The following is a 12425-nucleotide window of genomic DNA, read 5'->3' as shown; positions in this document are numbered from 1 at the left end:
GGTATTTTGAACAAGTAAACTCGTACTTTTCCTCAATAGGAATTTATAATCACAAAATAATCAAATAATTTGTAGATTTAATTGAGAAAGATTGAAATATAGCTTTCAATGGTAATTGCATCCTTTAAATATTTTTTAAAAATCATATCAAATGGATAGAATTTATAACCACAAAACAGTCAAATAATTCATAGATTTTGAATTGAGGAGATTGAAGATTGCACCACAAATTGTAATGACTTGGGATGTTGGGTGGAAAAGTTTTTTTTTCTAAATAATTTTGGGAGAATTATCTTTTGGGGGTAGATAGGTCCCCAAATTAACAAAATGTCCATATAACTCTTCAAATTGAGTTGAAGGATATGAAATAATAACGGACAAATATACCCTTTAAGAACACATATAAAATATTTTATAAAATTAAGTTAAATAATTTTTTTTCAATAATTTTTTTTTTCAAAAATACTAAATTAAATAAAAGTAGTTTTCAAAAATATTAAATTAAATAAATTTATTTTTTTAAAATATTAAATTAAATAAATTTATTTTTTAAAATTTTAAATTAAATAAATTTATTTTAAAAAAATATTAAATTAAATAAAAGTATTTAAAAAATATTAAATTACATAAAAGTATTTTTCAAAAATATTAAAATTTTTTTCTCAAAATCAACAAAGGGTATTTTTTAAAATATTGAAGGATGATATCCTTCAACTCAATTTCCATACTTTCATTGGGTCTTGGGCTCAATTTGAAGAATTATATGGACCTTTTGTTAATTTGGGGTCCATTTACCCCCAAAACATAATTCTCCCAATAATTTTTAGGTTTTTAGTTTTCACAAGGGTATTTTGGGAATAAAAGGTGACAAACAGCTCATGAAAAGATAAAAATTTATAATCACAAAACGGTCAAATAATTTGGGGATTCGATTGAGAAGATTGAAACATGATCATTTCCGGTTAATGCATCCTTTATAAATTCTTTAAAAATTATATGAAACATTAGAAACTTATGACCACAACAATCAAATAATTTAAAGATTTGACGCTGTTAAGTAATGCGAGGACACAGGCATAATATGGGGGCTCGAAACATATTGTGGGGGAGTCTAGTAAATAGGAGAATCCACCTTCATTTTTCACCTTCATGACCATAGAATAGACCAAAATGTGTTACAAGCATGAGGACTAAACATAAATGTTGAGGGTTTTTATTCATTTGTCATGGTCAAGTGTTTGGGAAATGCAGCAATAATCTGAATGATTCTAATACACAAGAGAATCCATTTTTCTCCCTGGTGCTATCATAATACAAACTATAATGTGTGTGTTGAGTTTCTTGGTTGGGAACTGCCTATACAAATTGAGGGTAACTGTAATTTGCCATTGTTAAGTAATGTAGGGGATGTAGATGGTTAGAACTAAAATATGTACAATAATTTGTCATTGTAATTGTCTATAAATCGTGTATCACGATCTATCGATATAAATTTCAAATGGATATATCGATGACCCGATTTTTTTGTTTTTTTTTATACATTGATATTTTCCTTTTTTTTGCCAAATTTTCGGCTTGTTTCGATCTGGTCAATGCGGGCTGCTGGTCAAGTTGAATTTGTAGCAACCACCAAAGCAAGTTGCTCTTTGATAAAAAGAAAAAAAAAATGCACCACAATGTATATATAAGAATACTAAAGATTAATTCTAATTATTTTATTTTTACATTTGATTTAATTTATTACCAAAAATATAAAAACATAATTTTCTATTTTTTATATAATCTATATATTTATTAAATATAAAAATATAAATATTATACATATTTTCTTATTTATTTGATATCATTAAATACATTTAAACTAAAATGGATCATAATGTTAATATTAAATATATTTTAAAATTAAACATGTTATCATAGTATTCTTGTAAAATAATATAGTGTAACTTAATAATAAATGTGTACTTATAAAATTTATATTTTTAAAAAATAATTTTAAAATGTCTATTTTTACTTCTTATATAGTTTTTTTTTATAATATTTTTAGAATTTTTATTAATTTTTAATCATGATATTTTGGGTCAAAATATCTAATCAACATATCTCCTACGTATCCGACATATCTATAAACTTAAATTACCGATATATCTACAATTACCGATATTTTCATCCTTGATTAGGACGCATATTTTTGCTTCAATCACTTACGTCCCTCACCTTAACAATCACATGAAAACTTAGTATTAGATTTAAAAGGAAATAATTGGTGAAATTGGACTAATAATGCAATAAATGAAAAGTTAAGATATTAGTACTGAGATCAAAATACCTTTCAAAATTAGTTTGATGCAATACATAGTACAATTGCACATTCTTTAATACTAGAACTTCTTGGTAATTCTTGATCCATAGTTATAAGGGATTTTATCATTGTTATTTTCCCTAAGGTAAATTTACACAGAGTAGTAAAACCTAAAAAACCTAAACCAAAATTTTATATTCATTTATTTATTAAGTAATACAAAATGGAATAAAATATTAAAACAGATAAGTTTGAGATGTAGAACTTTGATAGATCTCATTTAACCATGCACTCTAAATACTATAAGATTAATTAAAATATATGCCCTTGTTTCACTTAAGGTTGAATTGTGGAACTCCCCAACTTGTTAATTGAATTAAAAATCAACAATTACTCTTTAGTTTAACTAGGTTTATTTTAGGAAATCTCTATCCATATTTTATTCTTATTTATTTAAAGTAGGGTTTCATTAAAGTATTAAATAATTAATCATTCTAATATAAAAACAACTAAACACATTAGAGTTGATTATGGACGACGATCCAAAATATTACAAAGTTATAGTAACTCTATTTCTGGTTTTTCTTGGCCAAAGTTATCATATATTTGGACTTTAATATTTTAATTATAATAGAGATTTGTAGTCAAGAAAGTGACTTTTTTTTGGGGGGGATTGACGTTGTTTAGTTGTTTTTATTTTAGAACATGAATTGTATTCCATTAGGTTAAATTATTTATTTATTTATTTATTTTATTTCATTGGATTGCATGTATTTTGTGTTGAGATTTTTGTTGAAGTTAAGTTGTTGAAGTCCAAAATTTGAATCTACAATAAAATGCCTAAACAATAGTTATTACATCAATGCTAGCTTGAGCCTGCACCACTTCATAAGACGATGAAGGATTACCTTAGCCCCAAGCATATATCTGACTTTACATTAGAAATAAATCACATAAATTATGGGTTTGCTCAAGGGCATAAATCAATAAGAGACTATCTTGGCCTTCCAGTGATTCTTATTATTTCACCTTTCAATGGTTAGCCTTGTCGTAACTTCGTAACTCTAAGTATAATTCTCATAGGTTTCTTTCCCCCTCCCCCCCCTCTTTTTTTTTTAATGGAAAACACTTGCATATTTTAAACAATTTGAGAATGAAGGGATAAACCAATGTAAGGAAATATATTTTTATTGAACTCTTTGCCATAACACATATCTGAACCTTGGAAACTTCTCTTCATTTTTTTTATTCTATGTTAACTAAGTGCTGATTTGGATATTTTAATTTTTTTTAGAAAAAAAAATGGTACTAACTTCTATATAAGATATAATAATTTATGTAATAAATATATAAAAGTTGTCTTGAAATTACAAACAACTAAACTATCTAAAACAATAATAAAAAAAAACTCTTTAATATTTATAAAATATAAGTTCTAAATAAAAATAGTATTTGATAAATAAAATTATAATTACAAATTCAAATAATTTAAACAAGCTAATAAAAAAAATTGGCAAACAATTTTTTTCATAGACTTTTAAAAAGAACTTTCAAAAGTCTTATTTAAAAAATTTGAATGATTTATTTCATTTATTCCACATATTATAACAATGCTTCAATTGATTGTGGTATAAATGAATATAAATGGAGTAAAAGAAATTTAAGATAATTTTAATAGAAAATTAGATAAAAATATCGATTATAATATTTTTAGGTTAGGTTTTTCAATATAATTTCTTTTTTTTTTTGTCAAATTTAAATTATTTAGATTTAAATATTGAAACATAGTGTATTTTCAAGTAATGAACACGAAGAATACTTGAAATGGATTAAAATATTTCAAAGCTTGGTTTAGATATTCTTCATCTTTTCATAATAATTTCTATATAAAATATACTTACTCTTATATAAAATTATAGACTTATATTTAAAAATAATTTTTAAGTATTCTAAATTTTAAGGTAGTAAAAATATTAACAAAATGAAGATGGCATTTTAAGGTAGTATAAATTAATTTTTTTAATACCTTAATTTTTTAAAAGCCAAAATCATTTTAGCATTTTACATTCTCTATCATTTTCTTTTTTGTTTTGAAAAAAGAAAAAAGAGAAGACAAATCTCAAGATGAAGGCAAGTTTATTCATGGATCAAGTTGGATATTTTATCCCATTTATAAAAAAACACTAAGATCAAGAGTAGACAATGATATTAGGAAGTATTTCTAATCTTTCTAATACTTGAAAATTTTTATCATTTAAATATTAAAAAAACTAGAAATACTTCCTTTAAAATTACTGTCAAATGAATTCAAAGAATACCCTAGTTATTCTCTATGTCGTAAGGAGGGTACAAATTTCATTTAGCTTTTACCATACCTAAAATAAACAACTAAAATCATATTCTTTGGGTCATCAACAAATATTCTCTTGCCAATTCGCAACTAAGATTTAAGAGCCAAAGATGGCCATGATCCCATAAAAAAAGAAAAAAAAAAAAAAAAAAAGAGGCTGAATCTAAGGGTCTTTACCATACCTAAAATAAACAACTAAAATCATATTCTTTGGGTCATCAACAAATATTCTCTTGCCAATTCGCAACTAAGATTTAAGAGCCAAAGATGGCCATGATCCCATAAAAAAAGAAAAAAAAGAAAAAAAAAAAGAGAGAGAGGCTGAATCTAAGGGTCCAAGGGTTCATTTTTTTTTTTCAAATTAAAAAAAGAATAAAAAGATCATTTGTTATGGAAACCAAAACCTTATGCCGGGATTTTGATTTATTTCTTCTAAAGTATGATCTTATTTACATTCTTATCCCCATTCAAGGTTTATCACACATCAAAGATTAAGAAAAAAATTTCTACAAAACACCAAAAGAGTTTGAACCACTACAAAGCAAATTTATGGTTCATCAACCAAACGTGCGTACAAACTCAAATTTTAATATTATTACTATTGCTAATATTAAACATAATGTCTACTAAACACAAATACATTATAGAACTTTATAAAACATTATTTCACTTAATATAGTAAATACATTATTCATACCTTTTTCCGACTCCACTTATGCCATGATATTTCTCACGTGTAGGAAGTAAACCTATATTAAAAAATATAAAAAATGGAGGATAAATATTTAATTTTGATTACAATACTAAGACATCTGGTCATATGAGGATTTCAAGTTAAAAAAAAAAAAAAATCACATATATATTACCTTTATCATTGAAAACTATGGTATCATGCAAGGCCGTTCTACCAATGATAACACTAAGTTGGTGAAATGCAAGTAGATGATCATATTTAATGTCTTCAAACCCCCTCTCAGCAACCATGTAAAGAAGAATCGACCTCGTATCATTAGCACCATAGGTAAATTCGAGGTCTTCTTCGATAACAAACTTCATTCCTTGGAGATAATGATATTACACTACTTGGTGTAATGTTGTTTCTTTCTCCAAATTTGTCATCCTCAGCATCACCATATCTGCTCCAACCCCATTCTCCATATATTCATTCAAATCCTCACTATAATCTGTAAAGGCGCATTACCTTTCATATTAGGTTGTTGCAGTAAGGGTGAACACCAATGAAATTGTAAAATCTATTCCATATCATTAATTTGGTTAATCCAAATTGTAATATGGAGGACTGTGTTCTTCATTGGGATCAACTGAATTCGGATGCACATTTTTGAAATTGCAAGCTGAGTAAAACTAGACTCTTCCATCTGAAATTCAATGAGGACAATTATGGAATTAGCCCAAACATTGCATTAGTTAATCAAAGTCTAGTGGCTTTCAAGGTAACTTTCTCAAGCATAAGTAGCAAATTGCCAAATGCAAAAAAACTCGATTGGTAGGTCAAGTCCCTTTGTATAATTAGGTTAATACCACTTTTTTCCTTCCAATATTTTACCACATTGTAATTTTTTTTAACATTTATCCTTCAAAAAATTTGAGAAAAAAAAATCTGAAAAAAAATAAATTAAAGAGTAGGCTATGCTTGATTCTCGAGGGAAATCTCAAGGGAAAATAAAAAATAAATTTAAAATTAACAGTTTTTTTATGTTGCTACTTTGAATTTATTTCACTTATTGTTCTATATAAATATTAAATAATTTGAAACTATTTAAGTTTTTAATTAATTTTAATTATATTTGATCTCTTTTGTATTCTCCAATAATTTTCCTTATCTTTTTTTTTTTCTTCTTGTATTACTTTTTGAAACTAGACATATATCTTTGATCCACTACATAAATATATCATGGGATAGGTTAAGAGGTAGAATAACATATTCTATCACGTTTTTGGTTAGTGGTGGCAATAGGTGGTGTTGTGTCGGGTTTGTATTTTTATAAGAAATAATGAAAATTTGCTCAACCTAAATACAAATCGTTTAACAATAATATCAAAATGACTTGACATAAGCACGACTTGTTTAATGAATGAGTAATGACAATTTGCTCAACATCAATGCAACTCGTTTTATAATCATATCAAGATGACTTGATGTGAACCCAACCCGATTTTAACATTTGTAACATGACACCACCCATTTAATGAATGAGTTAAATTGACCTATGTAAGAATTGACACAAATAACCAACTAACACGATTCTAGCCCATTAAACCCCTATTCACACGATTTTAACTTGTTCAACCAATTAAGATGATTGTAACCCTTTTAACCTGATAACATGATTCCAACATGTTTATGATATAAAAATAAATTAAAATTTAATTCTACGCTTGTTTAATGTTTTAATTATAAAATATTTTTAATTTTTATAATGAAATATATAAAATCTTACTTAATTATTTATTTGATCTTTTAAATTACATGATATTTATAATTAAAAAAATTAAATATTTATTTATTTATTTATAAGTAAAGACTTCGAGGAAAGTCTTCTAGATAAACAAAAACTAGCAATAAATAAATAAATAAATAAATATTAATAATTTTTAAATATATAAAATTACTAAATTTATATGGGTTAAATTGGTCCTAAATGGATTCGATAATAAATGGATCATTTAGACACAAATAACTAAATGGATCTTTTTAACATGATTTAAGTAAAGAGGTCATTTTGACATGATCTGGTAAATACAAGGGTCTTCAAAAAGCCCGTGGCCCGCTTTAGGCCCGGCCCGGCCCAAGCCTGTCTGGCTCAAGCCCGTTTCTGGGTGGGCCGAAATTAGGCCCGACGGGCCGGCCCGACCCGTAGGCCTTTCCCTTTAAAAAAAGACTACAAAAATAAAAAGTATTAAAAAAAATATTCATTTCAAAATTTTATTCATTAAATGTATAATTACATTTGAAAATATGGGAAAAATTTACATCACTACAAAATAAATACATCCCAACTAGGTTGACACCTATTTATTTGTCAATCATCTGTATTTTTCAACTACAAAAAATAAAAATAAAAATATAATATACATTTAGTCATTATTTTCTGGCGGTGATGGCGAACTATCATGCATCCATGAAGATCTTGATAGTTTTAAAGATTCCATATTGGCAAGCATCTCTGTTTCTCGAATGGAATCGTACATCCTTTTATCTGCTATTTCCCAATCTTTTACACATATCCCTGCTTCAATAACGTCTGACGCTAAGTTGCATCGTTTTTTACTAATAACTCTTCCACCTGCACTAAAAACACAGGAACTGTTAGTACATCACGAGCAATTATAGAAAGCACAAGATATTTGTGTTGATGTGATTTCCACCATATTAAAATATCAAAATCTTTTTGATCTTCAAATGAAATTATATCAGTATTAAGATATTTATCTAAATCAGATGTATTATTTGAAGAACTATTTGTTGTTTTTTTTCGATTTTTCAACATTTCTAGAGCTTCTTTATAAAAAGATGAGGAGTTTGTAGATGTAGGTGGTAATTTAATAGTATTAATATCATTACCATATTTTTCTTTATAATAGTTATATAAATTATATAATAATGAATTTATTTCATTTTTAATTTCTTCAATTTTTATTTGGTCATTAAAATAAATAATTGTTAACCATTCATCCAAAGCTTCAAATTTCAATCTAGGGTCCACAATTTGAACTCTTAGAGCCACCAATGCTTGTTTTGCACCACCAACAATATTATATAATTTGAGGGAAAAATAAAAGAATTTGAAATATTGTAGAATGTGAGAGAAATAGAGAGAATTTGATGAAAAAATGAAAAGGAAGAAAATGTATTTATAGGAAGGTTAAAAAAAAAAATTCAAAATTCAAAATAATTGGCCATGTGACCGTTGGAGGCTTAGCTCCAACGATCACATGGGTTGGAGCCTTTAATTTTTTTTTTAAAAATAATATACTTTATTTATATATATATATAACTAACTCAATTAATAAACATAAAAAGAATGTAGTTTAGCTGATTAGAAGCTTAAAGTTTAAACATGAAGGGAGCGGTTCGAATCCCTCCCTCTCCCTTCCCTTGGTTTTTTTGAAAGCCATTTTGGCTTAATTCAAAAAGCCCACCGGCCTGACCCACCCGCCAGCCCGCGGGCTCATAGGCCGAGCCGCGGACCTAGCATTTTAGCATGGCCCGACCCGGCCCGACCCGTTGACCAGTCAACGGGCCCATAGGCCCGGCCCGAGCTGGGCCGCAGGCCTCCTATTTACGGCCCGGCCCGACCGTTGGAGACCCCTAGGTAAATAGGTCATTTTGACATGATCAAGTAAACAGATTATTTTGACATGATCAAGTAAACGAATCATTTTGACATGATTAAGTAATCGGATAATTAACAATATTAAGTAAATGGATTATTTTGAAGCAATTATATAAATGGGTCGTTTTGATGTGATTGAGTAAACAAATTGTTTTCACATGATTTAGTAAATAGGTCATTTTGACATGACTAAATAAATGGGTTAGTTTGATACAGTTAAATAAATGGGCCAATTTGACATGAAAAGGCAAATTGGTCACAACTAAAAACAAGAAATGCATCAAATGATGCCTAAGATGAGATCAAGTTTATTCATGGATCAAGTTGGAGTTTTATTCAATTCAAAAGAAAATTAGAAACTTTTCAAAACAAGATTAGCAATTTTTCAAAAGACAATCAGAAAGTTTTTACTAACATTGTGAATCTATAAGGAGAGGGAATGCCCTAAATAAACCAAGTGTGCAAGATAGTCTATATGTCCATATTAAGGAGACAACAACTTTCGTTTAGCTTATCCAACTAAAACAAACAACTCCCAACATAAAATCATATTCTTTGGGTCATCAGCAAATTGCCACTGCTCAGCTTATGAAGTTTCCTTTCTAATTAGAGAAAAAGATTAAGAGCCAAAGATGACCATGGGCCCATTTAAAAAAATGGTTGAATCTCTATGTCAAAGGTAGACACCTAAGAACACATGCGCTAGCATTACTATAACTTACAACACTTTTCCTTTTAATTTTTGACAATAATAGGCCAAGTTTGAAATGGATGAGAAATGAATTTCATTTAATTTTCCAAAGTCAATATATCTTACCATTCTCTATTACCCTCCCTTTTCTCCTTTTTTGTTTTTTCTTCAATTGCTTTCCAAGCAAAAATTAGAAAATGTTCTTAACCATTATCCTCGCCATCCCATTCAAGGTTTATCACCCGAACATCAGAGATTAAGAGAAAATATTCAACATGGACAATTTCAAGTTCAAAACTAGTCAAATTTCATTTGCTCTTTAGCTTATAAATAACTAGACTTATGGTAATAACAAAATATTGCAAAAGGAAACCAAATATAATAAAGGCTAATAATGTCCATAAGCAGTAGCATGTTAATCAAGACTTCAAGAATTAGCCTTATATTTGGGAAATTAGGCCAAAGAAATCAATGATACCTAGCAAGAATTGCTTTGAAAAACTAAAAATCAGAAGAAAAAAAGTTTGAAAACTACAAAACAAATTTATGATTCATTTGTCACATGTGTATATTACTATTGCTAATGTTGAATATAATATCTCCTAAGCACAAATATATTATATGAACTTATAAAGCATTATTCCAATTAATAATGTAAAAGACGTACAATTATTCATACCTTTTTCCGACTCCACTCATGCCATTGTACTTCTCACTTGTAAGAAGTGAACCTAAATTGAAAAATATAAAGAAAAAATAAGGATAAATATTTAATTTCAATTACAATATCAAGAAGCCCGGCCACATGCCATGACTTAATATTTCAACACAATGATGCTATCACTCGTCTCCACAAATCATAAAAATGTTCTTTTACATCAAAGAAAATATATTTATCAAAGATCCAATGAGAAACAACATTACAATTTGGGTATTTTAATTGACAAACATAGAGACTAAATCATTTCAACCTAAGGAAAATACCAGAAACATGATCCATTCCCATTAGGTTGGTTGCTCAGCATAGTTAAGAAATGGAGTCGAAAAGATATTTTGAATATGAAAGTATTCAAATAGAGGTAAAAAAATAAATAAATAAATAAATAAATAAAAATAAAAAAGGGGAAAGAAACTCGATTCAAATAAGCAAGAAATCCGACTCTGTGTTTGGTTAACTAGAAAATGAAAGAACAAAGTATCTAAAAATTTTTTTTGATTACCATGTTATCTCTCAGCACTTTCTTTGTTACCAGAAATCAAAGCAAACAAACAGAAAAAACAAATTAAAAATTAAACAACTCAAATCAGCTAGGCCAAAGTCATATGAGATCTAGGTGAAGCCCTAGATGATGAAAATTTAACGATTCAAAAACTTTCTTTCATTTTCTCGTTATTTTCTCAGCATCCAAACGATTACATCGAAACTAGAAATTGATTGATTGAATTGGGGATAAAGATAGGAAGAGTACCCAGTACTGAGAGATCTACCGAAACATAGCATTTGGGGAAGGAATTTGAATGCTTTTGTGAGAAATCAGATCGGCGGCGCTTCTTCATCGCAAGCAAACCCTAAAGGGGCATACGATGGGGGTGAATTGAGTCAGGTGATATAAAGGGCTGAGACTGGGCCGGTCCAATTTTTGAATTATTGGGCTGTAAGCCGGCTCAATCAAATTTTAGCATCAAGCCCATTTCCACTTTTGATGGTTTTCAATCCATGATGAGTTTAATTAGGTTGAAGTAGGGTTTTGGATTTCAAAAGTAATTTAATTTTTTAAATTTATATAGTTTTTATTTAATTAATTAAGTATACCCAAAATGATTTAGATTCATATTCTATCAAATTTATACAATTAAATTAAATTATTTATTTATTGGACTAATATTTTCATTTTAGTCTTTATGTATTCTCCTTATTTGCATCTTCAATTTTGAACATAAGTAGATTTCACTCACATTTTTTTAGGATTTGGTCTAAATACACTCAGTTAACAAGAGTTTGAGATTTCATTTAAGAAAAATATAAAAGGTATTTGATGAAATTTCAACTACCGATAACTTAGTATATTTAACTCAAACCTCATAAAGATGAATGAAATTAATCATTTTGAATATATAATCGTTATTTTCAAATTTAATTCTTATTAAAACACGTAACTTTAAAGGTTATTTGGATAGAATTTTCAAATATGAGCTTTATATTTTTCAATAATAGTAAATATTTCTATTTTCATCTTAGTTAAACTTGATTTGAATGATCTTCTCAAATAATAAAAACAATATTTGAAAAACAAGTGTAACTTTTAACTTTTAAGATGATTTGAGTCAAATTCTTAATCATGGCTCCTACAATTTCAAATGTGATTTATTGGTATTTTGAACAAGTAAACTGTACTTTTCCTCAATAGGAATTTATAATCACAAAATAATCAAATAATTTGTAGATTTAATTGAGAAAGATTGAAATATAGCTTTCAATGGTAAATGCATCCTTTAAAGATTTTTTTTAAATCATATCAAATGGATATAATTTATAATCACAAAACAGTCAAATAATTCATAGATTTTGAATTGAGGAGATTGAAGATTGCACCACAAATTGTAATGACTTGGGATGTTGGGTTGAAAAGTTTTTTTTTCTAAATAATTTTTAGGTTTTTAGTTTTCACAAGGGTATTTTGGGAATAAAATGTGACAAACAGCTCATGAAAAGATAAAAATTTA

The 12425-nt window shown here is 27.5% G+C and overlaps 1 protein-coding gene across 4 annotated transcripts; it reads right to left on the bottom strand.

Annotated features, from left to right (window-relative positions):
• Window positions 1-5143: 5143 nt before the first annotated feature.
• LOC100854011 (uncharacterized) lies at window positions 5144-11285 on the bottom strand. 4 transcript variants are annotated; one of them, XR_002029013.2, is made up of 4 exons: window positions 11171-11279; window positions 10381-10432; window positions 5519-6031; window positions 5144-5401 (listed from the first exon to the last, which is right to left on the bottom strand). XR_002029013.2 is itself a non-coding variant. In XM_010646821.3 (3 exons), exons 1-3 carry the CDS (start codon window positions 11256-11258, stop codon window positions 7752-7754), a joined length of 354 nt encoding a protein of 117 aa, XP_010645123.1. In that variant the 5' UTR covers window positions 11259-11279; the 3' UTR covers window positions 7574-7751. The 4 variants fall into 4 exon arrangements, 1 of the variants encoding a protein (XP_010645123.1); XR_784761.3 differs by lacking the exons at window positions 5144-5401; window positions 5519-6031 and adding an exon at window positions 7574-7960 and having other exon boundaries at window positions 11171-11285; XR_784762.3 differs by lacking the exons at window positions 5144-5401; window positions 5519-6031 and adding an exon at window positions 7574-7965 and having other exon boundaries at window positions 10369-10432.
• Window positions 11286-12425: the final 1140 nt, after the last annotated feature.

This window comes from Vitis vinifera, chromosome 19 (assembly GCF_030704535.1).
Source record: "Vitis vinifera cultivar Pinot Noir 40024 chromosome 19, ASM3070453v1".
NCBI classification, from domain to species: Eukaryota; Viridiplantae; Streptophyta; class Magnoliopsida; order Vitales; family Vitaceae; genus Vitis; species Vitis vinifera.
The sequence above is the reverse complement of the archived record's forward strand: the minus strand, read 5'-3'. Positions and strand labels throughout refer to the sequence as shown.